General features: G+C 35.3%; 1 protein-coding gene and 1 long non-coding RNA gene across 2 annotated transcripts in view; both read left to right on the top strand.

Moving 5' to 3' along the window:
- The window catches only part of LOC132642078 (uncharacterized), a 30,004-nt gene extending 17,792 nt beyond the window's left edge, over nt 1-12,212 (top strand). Inside the window, exons 2-3 of the long non-coding RNA XR_009583048.1 lie at nt 11,120-11,181; nt 11,959-12,212. This is a non-coding gene — a long non-coding RNA (uncharacterized LOC132642078). The remainder of the gene's footprint in view (nt 1-11,119; nt 11,182-11,958) is intronic.
- Nucleotides 12,213-16,076: 3,864 nt separating this feature from the next.
- On the top strand, nt 16,077-18,422 carry LOC132642077 (uncharacterized). The gene is made up of 2 exons (XM_060359346.1): nt 16,077-16,513; nt 17,023-18,422. Exons 1-2 carry the CDS (start codon nt 16,158-16,160, stop codon nt 18,047-18,049), a joined length of 1,383 nt encoding a protein of 460 aa, XP_060215329.1. The 5' UTR covers nt 16,077-16,157; the 3' UTR covers nt 18,050-18,422.
- The last annotated feature ends 1,266 nt before the right edge of the window (nt 18,423-19,688 follow it).

Below are 19,688 nucleotides of genomic sequence, written 5' to 3'. Positions count from 1 at the left end.
ACTTCCTGTTGGATACGTAGGCAACCCACATAGGGTTCGGCCACTTTTTCAAAATATTTCAGTGTTTTGTTGTATGAGTGGAACTACGTGTGGCCTGATTTCCTTTTGGATACGTAGGCAACCCATATCGGGTTCGGCCCCCCCTTTATTAAAAAAAAAAAACAAAAATTCAAAAGTCTTTATTTTTATCACGAACTACGTCTGGCCTGATTCCTTTGGGATACGTAGGCAACCCGAGGCGGGTTCGGCCCTTCTATCTTAAAATTTTTATCTTCAGTTTGTCCAAACATTTTGGTTCCTATAAAATACATAAGGATTTTTATACAAGACTTGGTCTTCCCACCATTTAAATTCATGTGTCTTAGTATCTTGAAACTGGGACAAAGTTTTGAAATCGGTCAAATCACTTTCAAAAAATTTTCATTACAACTTTCTCACTTTTCGATTGTTTAGAACTAAGTGTTTCCAGGACTTGAAACTGGGACAAATTTTGAAGTCGGTCAAATCACTTTCGAAAAGTTTCATTATAAGTTCTTATTTTTCAATTGTCCAGAATCAAGCATCTCTAAGACTGAAACTGGGACAAATTTTTTCAAACAAAAGTCCATCCATATTTCTAAAATGTGAGTAAATTCAAAAATCGAGTCTTTTTAATCATGTTACATATTAGAGCTACTAAGTATTTCCTTTCAAAGTCATCCAAATCTCATTACTTTTATTTTCAAAATACATTTTTTTTATAACTGAAACTCCCCGGCAAAGCAAGATATGTGGTGAGACATCGAAGAACGTGGACGCGACCGAGACAAAAGTCAATTCAAGGGCCAAGTTCCCCGACATGCACAAGTCAACCAATTTTCTTTTAAACTCACAATTTTTCTTTGTTGAGACAGGTCCAATTAACATGAACACGGTGCATGTATTAAATTATGAGCGTGATCAAAAAGTTAACTTTCTTCAAAATGCAAGTACTCTTCAGCGTGGATGCAAAGGTAGCTTATGCCGAACGGTGGGCGTCGTTCCACTCATCACGAAATTTCAATTGCAACAGTGGACACAAGTTCATCTTCTCAACCAAGGGCTGTAAGTATAATTCTTTCAGACCCAACTATTTATTCTTATCACTAACAATTGTTTTAGCTCGTGACATTCATCGATGGATCGAATACATATAATCATGGACACTGACCTTGATCACCTGTTATTGGTTAGAATTCCTCAATTTCGTCATCACTTCATACATGTTCAAATCATTATCAAATTCTTTTAGAATGAAGTATGTTAATAAGATAACAAGATCGAAATATTGCATCGTATATCAAATTGTGGGGTTAATTATAGATTTAACCCCCGTCACAATGGGACATCGAGTAAGATGTGGATATCTTTTTACAATATTATCTCTAAAGTGGACGTGGATTTACATTTATATTGTGGATACGAGTATGGGAGTGGGAGTAGAATTATATTACAAAAATATACATATAATTGTAGAAAGTGGATACAGATTTATGTTTCGAAAGTAAAAGTGAATTTATTTTTTGCGCCGTATAATGCAGACGTGAAAGTAGATGTAAATTTACTGTTGTACCGTATAATACGGACGTCAAAGTCGACGTGGATTTATATTTTGTACCGTGAAATGCGGACGTAGATTTATATTTTGAACTGTGAAAGTGGACTTGGATTTATTTTTCTGCACCCTGAAAGTGGATGTGGATTTACATTTTTGCACCATGGGAAGTGGACATGATATAGGCACCCACCTTAAAATGCGGGTATTTCCAAATTCAAATTAGGCACCCACCTTAGAATGCGGGTATGTCAATTTTCAATTTTAGGCACCCACCTTAGAATGCGGGTATTTCAAAATTTAATTTGGGCACCCACCTTAGAATGCGGGTATGTCAATTTTCAAGTTTAGGCACCCACCTTAGAATGCGGGTATTTCAATGTTCAAATTAGGCACCCACCTTAGAATGCGGGTATTTCAATGTTCAATTTAGGCACCCACCTTAGAATGCGGGTATGTCAATTTCAATCCAGGCACCCACCTTAGAATGCGGGTATTTCAATGTTCAGTTCAGGCACCCACCTCCGAATGCGGGTATCTTATATTTCAAGTTCAGGCACCCACCTCCGAATGCGGGTATCTTATATTTCAGTTCAGGCACCCACCTCCAAATGCGGGTATCTTATATTTCAAGTTCAGGCACCCACCTCCGAATGCGGGTATCTTATATTTCAGTTCAGGCGCCCACCTCCGAATGCGGGTATCTTATATTTCAAGTTCAGGCACCCACCTCCGAATGCGGGTATCTTATATTTCAGGCGCCACCTCCGAATGCGGGTATCTTATATTTCAGTTCAGGCACCCACCTCCAAATGCGGGTATCTTATATTTCAAGTTCAGGCACCCACCTCCGAATGCGGGTATCTTATATTTCAGTTCAGGCGCCCACCTCCGAATGCGGGTATCTTATATTTCAAGTTCAGGCACCCACCTCCGAATGCGGGTATCTTATATTTCAGTTCAGGCGCCACCTCCGAATGCGGGTATCTTATATTTCAAGTTCAGGCACCCACCTCCGAATGCGGGTATCTTATATTTCAAGTTCAGGCACCCACCTCCGAATGCGGGTATCTTATATTTCAGTTCTGGCATCCACCTCCGAATGTGGATTCAACTTTCGAAACAGGGGCTGCAAGTGTAACTTCTCCAACCCTGTCTTATTTACATATATTTCTTTATTGCTAACAATTGTTTTTAGCTGGTGGCTTTTGGCAATATCAAAGTTGGCATCACACATCAAATCGTGGAACTATTTCTTCGGCAGCGAACTGGGGCAATTTGTCGGGAAGGATAGTCAAACTTCCCGACACGGGTCAAAGATCTACCTCGAAAACTCGTCTCTAATTACAAGTATTCTCTTGCGTTCCAGCAATTCAATTTTCAGAATTCTCAAGTTTCTATCACAATACCCAGTGTTATCATAATTCAGCACTGGGACAATATTTTGCAAGTTTTGCGCCAATTGGGGTTCAAGTGTCGTAATTGTCCCAGAACTACACTCGACCTGATTCTCGTATAGCCCGAGATATGTAGGCAACTCAGAGACCGGAGTCCGGTCATAATCCTCTCAAGTTTCCTTTAGCCGGGACAAAATAGGCTACTGAGTCAACGTCTTTGCCCGACAACTCTTTCATCATTATCGGGCAAAGAGGGACAAGTTGTTGACACCCAATTTTGTCCCGCCTCTCTGCCAAAATACCTATTTTTAAGCTTCTAATATTTTTTGAAAAAAATAAAATATATATATTATCATTTCGGCATTTTTACCAGCTTACGCATTTATCTTTGCATAATTAAATAATAGTATTTATTTAGTGCGGATTTTCAAAGAAAAATAATATATATTATTACACGGCTATTATAACACCATATGATCTTATTACCCGAGTCTAATAATCACACATTTTTGGTATTAAGTAATATTTTGTCACCCTCGGTATATTCATTAATTAAAATGGGTCTTTTATTCAAATTTAAAGCCAAACTATTTCTTGCACTCGGTCCGCATTTTGACTTACCGGACTCCAAATTAAAGCCCGATTGACTCTTGGTAATTTTAGGACTAGTCCGTATCCCTTGTCTCAATTTTTTAGAATAATCCATGTTTAATTTACTAGTCCGTTCTTTTAATACCCAGTCTAAAATTTGACCCGGTCCACAAATGGACCGGGTCCAATTCATTTTTCAGCTGAATAAGGAAACCCTTTTAGGGTTTCCCCATCACTTTCCTCCATCCCCGCCGTCTCCATCTATCTCTCGTCTCCCTCCCCATTTTCATCGTCATCTCCACCATCTCCCTTCCCCTCCTCCCTTTTTCGCCCATCGCCACCTCACTGCTTCATCTCCTCCCCTATTTCCCCATTTTCGCCACATATTCCCTCCATTATCGTCCTCTCTGACACCTCTATCACACCCCCACTCATCACGTTACCCCCACTGCCACTTCACGCCGCTGTCCTCGCCACTTCACCTTGTCTCCACCCACGCGTCTGACACCTCCACTACCTCTACCACTCCCACGCGTCTGTTCCCCCCACGTTTCCTCTGTCACTCCACTTCCCTTTGTCCCCGCTCCTCTCAAATTCAAAAAAACCTAATCCATCCTATAAATAATCCTATCCTGAGTCGTTTAGAAGGGGGCTGGAGTCGGAAGAATCCCCTTACAAAAACGAGTTCTTGAACCCCAAAACTCCACTATAAAGATAGGTTTTTCAGTCGCAAAAAAGGACCGGAAAAATTAAAGCTCTGAAAATCACAAGAAATCCCCCATAGACGAGATTAATTCTTTAGCTGTATTATTCGATATCCAGTCAAAATCCACACCATTTTTGTTCTGTTTTGTCATTAGCATCTGTCTAGATTCGAAGGGTATACAAATTCGATTTTTTTTAGTGTTTCGAAGTAGATTTGAAGTGTTCGAGTGGATATCGAGACCTTCGCTCCACTTCGCTGCACCCGAAGAAGGTAATCTTATTCTCTTTAAGTTATTTTTAGTATTGCTTGCTTATTTTCTGCCTATACATTAAATTGTTAGTATAGTCATGTTAATCATTAAGTTAAGATTTTTTTTGGTAATTGATATTCATTGCTTTGTGACGCCATCTGTTAGTTAAGCACGTTTACATGAGTTCGATTCTTGTCTAAACATGTTCATGAGTTAGTTCTTAATTTGGTCCCGATTAGTTAGGTTCAGGGATCAGTATGCAAGAGTTAGATAAGTAGATGCCTATTTTAATCATGTCCAGTTTGTATAGGTTAATTACTGATCCTGAAATCCTGCTTTGTTACTTCTGCTGACAATCCAGTCCCTGTTGTGTTTGTTGTTACTAGCTGAAAATATTCTTGGTATTCGAAAATGTTGAAGGAGGTTCAAAATGCAATCTATACTTTCGATATTGGCTTAATGCTGTTTGGTAAAAATGGAACAAAATATATGACTATGTTTCAGTTAGCCTTAATCTTGATATTTGTTCATGTTTGTATTATCTGAAGATTATCTTAGTGTAAATCTTATCTGTATATTGGCTTGTTTAATCAAATAGTATGATTGATAATCCTTAACTAACATACAGTAATCCCTGCTTTAAAACTTTAACAAATATGTCCCCTGTTTGGTTCAATTTCTTTTTTTAGTAGTTACTTTCATGATTTGGTTCAGTTTAATATCTTTGGCTCGGTTGCATTTTGTTATTCAGCAGACTTAAGACATTTAGTCCGTTTAGCATGACTAGTTGTTAGCCTGGTCCATTTCGAGTATATCTTTGGGAATTATATGAATACGATTTGTCTAGTTTCATGCGTGTCCTGTGTTAAACCAGGGTAGAAGTAGCTAGTCGATTGTTACATAATAGGGCCTAAGCATGATTGGATTCAGTTTAGCTATGCATAATAATGTAATCAGCCTGCCTTTATGTCGTTGCTTATCTGAGTAAAATAGACTAGAAGACATAAGAAATAAACTTATTTCAAGCTTATGTGTGAATTCTGTTAGCTTGAGGATTCGGAGTATATGTATGAATTATGGATATGGTATAATGAACTAGTCCCCTGCATTCGAACCTGGCATCCTATCTTTGCGTCTGTTAAGTATGTCCATTGGCAAACATGAATCTCCTCCATTGCTATGTGTGAATCTGTGTTGAGCTAACAGATCCAGCCAAGCTTATCACGCATTATTTTGAATGAGATGTGGTCTGTCTTCCAAACATATACCATTCCTTGTATTCCTTTTAAAACTGATCAGTATGTCCCCTGTATTCCTTTTAAAACTGATTTTACAAACGAAGGAATGGTATATGTTTTAAATTTTGAATGCAAAAAGGGTTTCTATGGTCTTGATTCATGCTGGATTTGTCTAAGGTTCATCTGCCTTGTGTCATCCATTCCAAACTGTTGTCCAAAATGAGTATGTGGTCTGTCTTAAAGAGGATATCACTTTGATTAGATTACTGTTGAGGTGATCATTAGTATATCTTAGTTCTAGCATTTGATTGAGCATGAGTGCAGTTTGCTTCAAAGGTTTGTTGGTTTCCAGCATATAAATGCTCTATTGCTGAATTTTGTCTTAAATGGATAACCATGTATAAGTGTTCAGATGATAACATAAATCAAATAGTCCTTCAATCATGTTGTTTTACATATGGTTAACTGTAGCATATTTTCAATCCCTGCATAGTTCTTCCCCTACTCCCTCGCTGTTCAGCCTTATCCGAACGCAGTGTTTGGCATTTCATGACTGTTCCCAGTTCTGCTGCGATCTGAGCAGTTCTAGTTAATTTTCTGATTAATATCTAACTGTATATTATGCTTGCCTGGAATGTTTATTCCGGTCTGGATTACATGAGGCGTTCGCAAATTTCCTCCTCTGTTTCTGTATAAAATTGAGATATACCCAAATACTCCCAGAATATACACGAATTATTAATTTCTTTTGAATTCATATTCACATGTTTAACTTATTCACCGGCCGGGTACTAATCCTTTTCCTTCTCATTTCATGCATGACCATCGCATGCGGGTCCAAAATACTCGTTCTTCTCCCGCATTCGGAGTTGGGCCAAAGCCCCAACGCAATCTTCTCGGGTCGTCCCCATCAATCCTGCCCGCAACAAAAAATAGAAAACAATATTCTGGGCCAAAGCCCAATACACAGGAACAGCAGCAGCAGCCCAACAATATGAAAACTGCTGGGCCGAAGCCCAACAGAAAATGGGTCCAGCAGTCCCCAAATGGGCTGGCCCATTTGATACTTATTACCCTCTTATTTTATTTTTGTGCATATAAATTTGTATTATGTAAACTAATTCTTTGTTTGTTTTGCTTTCTTAGTTTAGATAAATCTTAAATAATTAGTAGGCTTAGTTTTAGTAATGGGTAGTTAGTTTAAACAAAACCAATAATTTATCCCATAAGTTTTCATTTTTTTTCTCTCCACATTAAATTATTCATAGAATATATGATATTTGCTTCTAGAATAATTGATGGCATAAATTCATATTTTTGATTTCCAAAACACCACTATTACATAAATGTAAACTCAAGCATATTTTATGAATATTGTTTTCAAGGTTCACCCAATTATATATTTTTTAACCAGGCATAATTAAATAAAGTTTAAAAGAGAAACAAAGTTCACTTCCTTTTGCTTTCCATTTAAAGAATAGTCTAGATTTTTGTACATAGTCATACTCATATCACACTATCTTATTCAAAGTTCAAATTTGCGAAATCTTCTATTAAAACTATTACTCATATGCAAATTATCTCTTACAGGTTTTATTTTTTTTATTTAAAATTATATCAACATATTTTTAAGTGTTACTTAGCATTTCAAACCTTCTTTTGCTAAACGGCATTTGAGATTTCCTTTCTCTATAAATTAGCGTATTTTCTATTCGTCTTATTCTAGCTAATATTTCTCATTTAAAACCTTAGTAATATCTATAAGCATTATTTTAAATAGCATTATTACATTTTTATCTTTTAAACCTTAGCAATAATTTACAAAATTATTTTCTTAAATATTATATTTGCATCTTTAGCCCTAATTAATTAACCTAAGTTTGGTCGGATAACCGTAAGTTAACGGATTCTAAAGGATGCCTAACCCCTTCCCTTTAGGATAATATAGAGCCCTTACCTAGAATCACACTGGTTAAGCAGACTATTAATTGAGGTTTAGTTTTAACTTTACCTTAGTTAACATTTAGGTGTCCTAATTCACCGTTAAATCAATTAGGTGGCGACTCCTTAAATAAAAATAAACAGGAATCACCAATACGTCATACTCTCTAAATCTACCTGGTTAAAATGGGGTGTGACATCAGCTGCTTATTTTCTCCCCCTAATACTGGGTATATCGATTCATCAAAATGGCAATCAACAAATCTTGCCGTAAATAAATCTCCAGTCATAGGTTTCAAATATTTTATAATAAAAGGAGATTCATACCCAACATATATCCCCAACCTTCTTTGGGGACACATCTTTGTGCGTTGTGGTGGAGCTTTTGGAACATATACCGCACATCCAAATATTCCGAAGATGGGAAATATTCGGCTCCTGACCAAAAGCCAATTGTAATGGGGAGACTTTACGATAACTTGTGGGTCTAATCCTCACAAGAGTTGCTGCATGCAAAATAGCATGATCCCATACCGAAATGGAAAGTTTTGTTCTCAGAAGCATTGCTCTAGCAATTAATTGGAGGCATTTGATTAATGATTCTGCTAGACCATTTCGAGTATGAACATGAGCAACTGGATGCTCTACTTTTATCCCAGTTGATATACAATAATCATTAAAGGCTTGGGATGTAAACTCACCAGCATGATCAAGACGAATAGTCTTAATTGCATGATTTAGAAATTGAGCTCTTAGCCTTATTATTTGAACAAGTAATCTCGCAAATGCCAAATTGCGAGTAGATAATAAACAAACATGTGACCATCTTGTAGATGCATCTATCAAAACCATATAGTATTTAAATGGTACACGTGGTGGGTGAATGGGCCCACATATATCACCTTGTATACGTTCCAGAAATGCAGGGGATTCAACCCCAACTTTAATTGCTGATGGTGTAGTAATTAATTTGTCTTGAGAACATGCACCACAAGAAAATTCCTTAAATTGAAGAATCTTCTGGTTCTTCAAAGGGTGCCCGTATGAATTCTCAATTATTTTGCGCATCATATTAGAACCGGGATGGCCCAACCGGTCATGCCAAATAATAAAATCATTTGAGTTAGTAAACTTAAGAGGTTTACTATGGCATGTGTTTCAACCATGCTAATACTTGTATAGTATAAGCCGGAAGAAAGAACGGGTAATTTTTCGAGCACATATTTCTTACCCGACATCATTGTAGTAATATAAAGATATTCAATCTTTTCATCATTTGTAGTCTCAATATGATAGCCATTTTGGCGAATGTCTTTGAAACTCAGTAGGTTTCTTTGAAACTTACTACAATATAATGCTTCATTAGTTATCAAATTTGTTCCTCCGAATAATAATAAATTAGCTTTTTCGGAGCCTTCAATTAATCTTGTACTTCCAGATATTGTATTAACATTGGCTTCTTTCATCACCAAATAAGAGAAGTATTTCTTATTTCTTAAAATAGTGTGTTGTAGCACTATCTATAAGACATATATCATCGTAATTGATCTTGGGTCCAACTGATGACTGGGGAATTTCCATATTCTTCATAAAAATTAAAGGTACATTATAAGAAATGTGAGAACAAACAACTTTAGGAAACCGCACTAGAAATGTAGAAACTAGTAAGATATGATATTTTAGGAAATACACTTAAGAAAAACAAACTAGTGATAAATATAAAAGTAAACAACAACTTTTCTTATAGTACTATTCCCCAGTGAGATGATCAGTTCTTTAGTCAATATCATCATAGAAGTCTCGAGTTTCTAAATGAGTAATATTCGAGAGGCTTTTAAAATCATCATCTTTATAAGGAAGATTTGCCTCAATATCATCATGTTTGTTTAAGGGAGTTGTTTCATCATCATTATTACGAAAGGTCAAGTATGCCTTCACGTTATTTTCTCTCCCTTTGAGAGAGTCCTGATAAAGCTTGACAAAATGATCGGGCATACGATAAATACGTGTGCAATGACCTTTCATACCACACCGGTGGCACATATTAACTTTACCTCTTGAAGGATTATTTTGAGAACCCTTGTTGATCTCTTGTTTATTTTCACCATGCTGATGATAATTATGACGTCCCTTTTCACGTCCACGTCCACGACCATGGCCACGACCACGGTAATTATTTTGCCTTTTTTCAGGCTTATCATAACCGGTTGCTGCATTCACTTCAGGGAATGGAGCAGACCCAATGGGACGGGATTCATGATTTTTCATTAATACAGTATTATTCTGCTCAGCCACAAGTGGGCATGAAATTAAATCAGCATACTTTTTGAACCCCTTTTCATGGTATTGCTGTTGTAGCAACACACTTGAAGCATGAAAAGTGGTAAAAGTTGTCACACCTCAAAATTTTTGCATCATTTGCGTCGTAAGTAAACTAACGTGAACTCACAGAGGTCATGGAACCCTTATAAGATTAAAGAATACTTTTAATAAGTGCTAAGCAAGTGTCTAAAGGTTTTGGGATCAAGTGAAATGAAGGAAATAAGTTTGTCAAAATTTTGGAAAAACTTGGCAGGATTTTGGACATAAAATTTGGTCCAACTTGAGAGAGGCATATCTCCAAGAATATAAGGAGTTACGGAACCCATAACCTATGTAAATTGAAGTTCAGAAAGTCTCCTTTCCAATGCAATTGACAGATTACAAATCTGAGATACGAGGACAATTATACGGCCCGTATAATATTATACGACCGAGTTATACGAACCATATTTTTATACGACCAACTTATACGAACCATATAATAAAAAGTCGGTGGAAATTTTCAAAATTTAAGTATGATGACCCCTCTTCATTTTAAACATTTTAGTCATAACCCCAAGCTCAAGAAAGCTCTAGAAATCTCTCCAAAACATGTTCAAACAATTTTCCAAGCCAAGAGCAAAGATCAAAGTGAGGATTAAGGTGCTTAGGGTTTCAAAGTGAGGTTTAAACTTATCTTTTCTTCTTGTAAAAGATTGGGAAGGTATTTTAAGGTGGAGTAACCTTGGAATTGAAGTGTTCTTGCATTTTGAGGTAAGATTCCATCTTAGTTTCATGTTTATGAGTTTGTTTGGTAATTATGTTAAGATTTGAGGAGAAGAAATTGGAGGAAAAGTTCAAATATGCATTTGATGATATTTTGAGTTGTAAATTAACTTGAGCTATAATTATTAACATGTTTTGAGTATAATCTTGTTATGAGGATAATAATGGTGTTTTATTGTGGTTTTGGGAGTTGTTTTGAGGATTGGATGAAGTAGATGATATAGGGGAAATGCTGCCCGAATTCTCGTAACCCGAATTATCCTTCAATATACAACTCATCTAAGTTGATGTATGAAGATAATGGAGGTATGATTAAGGATATATTTTTGAATATAGGTTCGGGTGAAGGGCACGCATCGGAATAAAGGATCCCTTTGAGTGGTGGCTTGACGAATAAGGTATGTAAAGTGTTCGTTTCCCTCTTTCTTTGGCACGAATCCAACTAGAACATAAACATGAACGTTCCATAACAAATGCACTCCATTCCTATGCTATGTATTTCAATCTTAATGCCTTAATTATTTGATTGATTTTTGAAATATTATCATGTTTATGATCATTAAGTTATTTCCTTAGATCCGATACGAATTCCATAATCCATTCGGAGGTTACAACCTTACGTCACTCCGAAAGGCCCGATGTTAGTTCATTGGCTCCTCATGCATTATATATATATATATATATATATATGTATGCACTATTTTACTACACCGAGCCGCGCTATAGTCGGCCGGGTACGACACCTATTGTGCAACCATTGATCAGTTGGTATTACACACCGAGTCCTGAAAAGGTCGGGTACGTTACACACCGAGTCCTGAAAAAGCCCGGTACGTTACACACTGAGTCCTAAAAAGGCCGGGTACATTACACACCGAGTCCTGAAAAGGCCGGGTACGTTACACACCGAGTCCTGAAAAGGCCGGGTACGTTACACACCGAGTCCTGAAAAGGCCGGGTACGTTATAATGATGATACTATTTATATATATGTATATACTTGCATATGATTTTTAAACTCATGCATTGCATATTGTACGTTCTCAGATGGCTCAAGTTACTTCTATCTTCTTTATATTTATGTCTTACTCTTGTTATTGATTCCTACCTTACATACTCAGTACTTTTATCCGTACTGACATCCCATTGCACGGGACGCTGCATTTCGTGCTGCAGGTCCTGACAGATTTATTGGAGAGCAGCCGCAGTAGGACTTCCAGCTTCAGCGGTATCAGCAAGTGCCACTACTCCAGACTTGCTATCTTTTGGTACATTTATGTTAGCATGATATATGTTCATATGTACACTCTTAGAGGCTCATAGACATAGTGGGGTATGTAGATATTATGTCTGTCCTTGTCGGCCTTGTTTTGGTTTTGATATTCTCCTGATAGCCTTGCCAGCTTTATGATACTCATGATATTGTAGCGGCCTTGCCGGCTAGCCTATGTACAGATATATATATATATCACATATTTCTGTATTTGGGCCTTTTCTACGTGCAGTTTCCGTCGAGTCATATTATATGATAATCATGGTAACTGTTACGTCAGGTGGTTTTCGACCTATGGGTCGGAGCCCGTCATGCTCCTCTTTGGGGTGTGACAAAGTTTTCTCCAATAAGTGTTCATCAGTGACAGTTTCTCCACACAATTTTAATACATAACTTACTTGATGGATAGCAGAATTATAATCAGTTACAGTTATAAAATCTTGGAGCCGGAGATGCATCCAGTCATATCGAGTTTTCGATAATACCGTCAGCTTTAGGTGTTCATATCGATCCTTCAAATTATTCCATAATTCAAGTGGATCTTTCACAGTTAAATATTCAATTTTTAATCCTTCATGAAGATGATGATGAAGGAAAATCATAGCTTTGGCTTTATCTTGACTTGGTGATTTATTTCCCTGTTTAATAGTATTCCCCAGACCTTTAGCGTCAAGGTGAATTTCAGCATCAAGGACCCATGATAAACAATTTTGTGATATCAAGTGCCACAAATTCAAGCTTTGATAAATTTGACATAGTGAAAACTATCAAAGAAAATATCCAAAGTTAGGCATAATAAGAAATACTGTCAAAAAAAACTTCTACGGTTATGGGCATTACATAATCGTGTACTATATTCTTTCTTGTTAAGACAAATAGTTATGTTTGTAAAGTAATTATTATACTATGTATATTAAAATAACCAATTGTGGAATCAGGTATAAATAATAAGAATAGTGATAAAGCATAATTTCAGTGGGTAATCAGGTCTATTAGCCATATATTTTATATTGTTCATAAAACTTTAACAGTTTTCAAAAACACAGATAATAAAATCAATATTTATTTGGCAGAATATATTAATGTGCAGTGAGAATTGACAATTAGGCCTAATAATCTTAACACTAGATCATCGAGACATACCTCGCGAGAAATGGCGTTCAACTTGTTCCAAAGGGAAAACACAATTTATAGAGTTTCGTGCTGATAATGTATTGTAAAATAAAATTGTGTACTAAAATTATAAACCAACAAAAAGGCACAGAGAGAGAAAGAGAAAGCAGGATAGAAAGCAAGGAGTAGTACTTTTCTATTTTCTATTTTTGGATGATTTTCATCTACACCACATATGACTATTTATAAGCAAAAGTAAAACTTGGGCAAAAGATCATGCTACAGTGATGGGACATGGCATCCACATATGCTATCCACATTTATTCATAACAAGAACCTTTTTCTTCCAAATATATACCTTTTCGCACTCAGTAACAATAGGGATCCAGAAAAGGGAAGAAGAGAGAGAGAGAGAGAGAGAGAGGAGGACAATTGTGAGAATGAAATGAATTGTGTTATTTATAAAGATCTAGGTCAATGTCAACTCAATACTTTAGTTTAAGCTTTACTTGGCACAAGTAGAATGGTTACAACATTATTGCAGAAGGTGACCTAAGTTGTTAGTAGATCATGTCAATAAGCTCAATCAAGTACCTTTGAAATTAGACAAAGAGACTGAGAAGATAAGAGAACTACTTCTCAGCCACGCAATAAGATTCAACATAACTACAGGGAATTCAACCTGGTCGCTGACAAGCTTGCTTCCCTGAGTCATAATCTCGCAGCTACATAATTCTTCACTAACGACAGTAAGCTCCCTCACAAATTAGAGGACTTATGACACTTGACATATGAAATACCTCAGCCATGCGCATAGCTAACAAGAAGAACTCTGACATATTTTTTAATCTCATTAAATCAAATGAGCCTTTTTATTAACCTTATACGAAATGCATTTACCTCATCTCAATGTACTAAGGAGTAAGGATAGCCTATTCTATCCTTTCATGCATTTACATCATCTCAGTGGAATGAAACAATATCAGATACTTGTCTTTGCAACATCTTGCTAACACGTGTATCACTCAATAATTCTAAATTGATAAAACATTAGATGCATCTTAGCATCAGATATAATATCTCGACCTAACTTATCCACTACAGTCTACAAGTTCATCATGCTCCTTAAAATAACATAATGTTTTTGACACAATAAAGGAAGAATCTCATGTATCAGCATTAAAATGCCAATTGTTCATCGCTTTCCAAATAAACCACGTAATGTACTACGTACACGGACAAATTCAAAAGTTCCATTGGTTCAGGAAATTGCTTAACAGTTACCAACAAATTAATTATGTCACCGACTAGCAAAATCATTAGTTAAATTCATCAACAAATATATTCTTAACTCAATCCATCTAAATTTGAATGTGTTGACACTTTGTTGGTTGTGACTACACTTGACAAAAATGATTTCCTCAAATCTCCTTTTTTTCACTTTTGTTTTGTGCCAGCTTCGGTAAATGGTGTTAATGGAACTTTAATAAAAGCAAAACACCTGTCCACAATGGGAAGAAAAATAGATTTTGATGGTCATCAAGCAGTCAAATTGAAGCAATGAAAGAAAGGAATCGGAATGAGGTGTATGTAACATAACCTTTAATCATACTGTGAAAGTTGTATTCTGCATCGGGTATTTATATCAAATTATATAAATTTATTATAGTTAATTAATTTAATAAGATAAAAATATATATTAATTGACTATAATTAAGTGTTAGAGGTTTATATACATACACATGTTATAGATCTATCGATTTAGTATAAATAAGTAAGGTGGATAAGTTTTTATCAATCAAAATCTGAGTAAAGATACCTTCCTTGAAAGTTGAGTAGCAAAGTAGGCAATTGAAATCTTCTAGCTTGAACTTGAAAGATCATTCTTTTTCACTTTATATATTCACCAGAAGTTTGACCTCATCCTTTCCTCTTGCAATGTATCAAGCTTGAACCTTTACATATCTTTGGTTTTCATTTTTCACTTTCGGCTGTGGCACTTTGACAGTTGGCTATGACAAATAGCCACTCTAGAAAATGGGAACATTTTATTCGAATAATTTACTTCAAATCAATAATAAATACATGACATATAGTAGGCGTTTGGCCATGAGTTTTGAAACCATGGTTTCAAATCAGCGTTTGAATATGCATTTGAAATCATGGTTTTAACTTTTTAAAATATAAATTTAACCCATAAATTTATATTTGATTAAAAAAGACCCATAAGTTGGTAGATATTTTTAATAATTACTCCCAACAATCATTTACCAATCTCATTAACTTCCACCAAATTGTATTTATGTCTACCAACCTTTTAATTTTGTAAAAAAAGACCCATAGTTTAATTTTATTTATTGAACTACAATTTGATCAATTGATGTTGTATTTTTAGAAAGGTCTTCTAGTATTAATTTTGAGCCGGTTGTTATGAATTAGCGTATTAATTTTGTTATGAACTATGACTGAGAAAATACTCCTTAAATTATTCAAATTACATGTCCAAACATGATTTCAAACCATGGTTTCAAACCATATCCAAACGGGGCCATAGTATCTTTCTTATATGTGTATCCAACAGTTCAAAATTGTTAAATTAAGTATATTATAATATTATATTTACATATATAATTTTTAAAGTGTTTTTTACGCTAAAGTTCAAATAGCTCAAATTTACATTTTTATTAATAAAGCTATACGTAAAGTATAAACAAAGAGGTAATACACATTGAAAATTTGCATTCCTTGAGTTTTTTTTTCTATATATATATATTAAATACATATTAATTAATTAATCAAAATTAACAAGTGTCATATTTAAATGATTTGATAAATGCAAGTATAAAGGTTTTAGATTGCATTCTTATGATTGTTTGGAGACGTGTTAAATACTGAATGGTACTTTCAGTTTGTTCCTGACCGTTCGTTTTTCTCTCTTTATATATACTCTGTTACTGCTCTTTTCTCTACAACTAAACTACAATCATCAATGGCTGGTGTCAAAGCCATAAACTCCATTACATCTCCCATTCATACAACAAGAATTACCAAACTAACAATTTTTACAGCCCCCACATGGTTTCAGTCTAAACCAAAATTTCAACTACTCAGAAGCAAAAATGTTGGACTATTTCTAGCTAAGTCTAGTGCAAAGCCAAATGCAAATCAAGAAAATGCAGCAGATGAAGACTTGTTAAATGCTCCTAGTTCAAATATCCAATCACAACCCACTTCAAATCAAGATTTATCTTCCTCAATTTCCTCATTTTCAAGAGGTTTAGTATTTGATTTGGGACAAAAAGATTCTTGGGACAGCTCTGACATTGGTTCACCTGTGGTGAAAAGGTACTCAAGGAATAATGTCTCATAAATTCTTAATGATTGCTACTCCACCCGTCCATTTTACTTGTCATGTTTTTATTTGTATGCCAAAATAGTAGCTAAAAGTATAATTTGGCTAAATTATTCTTATTGAATTTTTTATCTCAATTTAATACTGCTCTTTTTCGCTACATTAATCTCTCCACGTTCATTGAGTAAGAATAAAGATGAAAACTAATAATTTATTATATCTTGATTTTTTAAAATGACAGCTAATTTGGACTATCTACTTTTACTAATTGGGACAACTAAAATGGGCAGGAGGGAGTACAACTTTCTCTCTTTCTCCATTTCAAGAAAATAGGCAGAAGCACCTTATTTATGACAGTGCAAAACCATTTTAACTTAAAAAAACTAAGAAAGTCTATTCCTATATGAATATAACTAAAAATCCTATTTTGATTTGAATTTAAATAAACTAAATTTATAACAATTTGATTTTCCTGTTTTAACTTTGAATTAATCTTCAACAGGTACCTTAGTGATGAGGAAGAGAGATGGTATATGTGGTACCATGGGAGGTCTAATAATGGTAAAGAGTCAATTGGTTTGGCTGTTTCTAGCAATGGAGTCCACTGGGAAAGAGGTGAAATGGCTGCTAAATTGAGTGATGATGTGGGATTAGTGATGAATTGTGGTGATAATTGGTGGGGTTTTGATACACAAAGTATTAGGCCATGTGAGGTAGTGATTATGTCAAGTGCTAAAGTGAGAGCAAATAGTTCTGTCTATTGGCTTTACTATACTGGTTTTGGTTCTGAAAAGATTGAATCTTTAGACAGTTCTTTAGATTTCAGTTTAGAAAATCCAGAAAGAATGCAATGTGAGGGTGAAAATAGAAAGTTTTTTAAGTCCTTGCCTGGATTAGCAATGAGCCAAGATGGTAGACATTGGGCAAGAATTGAAGGGGAACATCATTCTGGTGCTTTATTTGATGTTGGTTTAGATGGTGAATGGGATTCTTTGTTCATAGCCTCACCAAAGGTAGTTTTTCATAGTAATGGTGATTTAAGAATGTATTACCATTCATATGATGTCGAGAAAGGGAACTTCGCGATTGGCTTAGCAAGGTCAAGAGATGGAATGAAATGGTTAAAATTAGGAAAGATCGTAGGAGGAGGAGGACTTGGCGCTTTTGATGAACTAGGAGTGTTGAATCCACACGTTGTACGAAATCGAAAAGATGGGAAATATTTGATGGTTTATGAAGGTGTGGATGCAAATGGGAACAGAAGTATTGGGATGGCGATATCTTCAGATGGATTAAAGGGATGGAGAAGATTTCAAGAAAATCCAGTGTTGAAGAAATGTGAAGAAGAGAGGTGGGATAGTGAAGGGGTGGGATCACCATATCTTGTTCAGATGGATGGTGATGAAAATCATGAATGGAGATTGTATTATAGAGGGATTGGGAACAATGGAAGAACTGGGATTGGTATGGCAGTGTCACAAGGAAATGAATTCCAGAGTTTTAAAAGGTGGACAGGGTTTCATTTCTGAGGCATGTAGCATTATAATATGAGTCATATTTTTGGTTTTTACTGAATTCATTTACATACTGATAAATCTTGCAAACATCTCATTCCTTGTTTGTAGTTTCCCCTTTTATTTATTTTTATAAAGAAAAGTGGTGTCCGGTTCAGCTTGCTCGCCTCGACTATTTCAACAGGCACCTATTACTTTCCATCAGTACATGTACCGGTTAACTATGTCCACTCAAAATTTATGCAAATAGAAAGAAATCACTTAGTATTCCATGCCTTGTTTATACTAGTAGATGTTCTGAGGTGTATGAGTTTTAACAGTTAAAGCAAGGTCTGTAATCTGGAGCTTGTCAACTGACTTGCTAATAAAAGTTCTAGCTTTCTTGGAAGTCAGTTTGTTAAATTTTGGCTTTGATCAAACACTATTGAATTCATTTACAATGTCAGTCAACTTTTTGGCTTTCTGTACTGAATTCATATACATACTGATATATCTTGCAAGCATTTCATGCCTAGTTTTCAATTTATCTCCTTTAGGTGTATGTCCATTTTCAATTTTACTTTAAACAGTGAAAGCAATGTCTGTATTCTGGAAGTATCAGTAACAAAATTTCTAACTTTCTTGGACTTTGGTACATTTCAATTAAGTTGTTAAATTTTTGTTTTTAATCAAACACTATAAATCAATAAAAGTTTCCGGAATATGATGACCATTCTACTAATAGCAGACACTGGGATGATGGTTAAAACATTACTGTGTCTGGATTGGAGGTTGATTGTTGCAAATATATTTATTTGAGGAAAAAGGTCCTGCCTTTGTACATGCGAAAATGTCTAACTTTGTCCTCCGTCAGAAGTTTGACTGAATAATGACTATAATGTTGTCAAAGAAACTATTGGAAAGATGACAAGTTATTCGGAACTCCTCTCCTTTCCATTTATTTGATAATATTGTTCTTATACTTCTTATTCAGTCTCATAATTCTATATTGCAACTGACTCTCGCTTATGTCTACATGAGTCCTTAATGAAATTATCGAATGCATTGTAATTCACAACTAAGCTTAAAGTTGACGGATGTAAAGGAAAAAGTACTACTTTGATTGTCCTAACTTGGAGTGCTTGAAAATAGATACATTTTGGAGCATTTATCATTTGGAGATCAACTCCTTGAACATGAGAGAGTTTGATGGAGATCAATTCTGTGAAGCTGAGAAAATTGTTCACAAAATATACGATAAGGGGACCGAGAAAGATGCCCATTGGCTCTAAATATTTGTTAGTATCAAAATAACTAGATATCATGAGGACGCTACCAAAGCAAACCTCGAAAGATGATAAATCAGACTACAAAAAACCAAACAAAAAAAAAATACAAAAAGAGATAAAAATCTATCATGGTTCAGCCAATTGACCTACATGCATAGGCAGAAATGAACAATCCACTTGATTAAAGAGAGTACAATACTACACAAAATATCGAGAGAACAACCTCACAAAATTCACTCTATAGGTTGTATTAGCCCAACAATATTAACCCCGTATATTTAGTATTCACAACATTTAAAGATACTTATTCACGGTCTTTCCCATATCAAGAATCTTGAAGGGGGTCCTTGGCTTATCGAGGTGGATTCTTCTTCTTCTTCAAGAAT

The sequence above is a fragment of the Lycium barbarum genome, chromosome 5 (assembly GCF_019175385.1).
Source record: "Lycium barbarum isolate Lr01 chromosome 5, ASM1917538v2, whole genome shotgun sequence".
In the NCBI taxonomy this organism is placed as follows: Eukaryota; Viridiplantae; Streptophyta; class Magnoliopsida; order Solanales; family Solanaceae; genus Lycium; species Lycium barbarum.
This window is presented reverse-complemented; position numbering and strand designations above follow the sequence as displayed.

What these genes read in the sequence shown, in the direction of transcription:
- LOC132642077 (XM_060359346.1), top strand. Translation starts at nt 16,158, where the DNA reads ATGGCTGGTGTCAAAGCCATAAACTCCATTACATCTCCCATTCATACA. An exon ending in GGTTCACCTGTGGTGAAAAG is followed by an intron (nt 16,514 to 17,022) that starts GTACTCAAGGAA and finishes AATCTTCAACAG; the next exon opens with GTACCTTAGTGATGAGGAAG.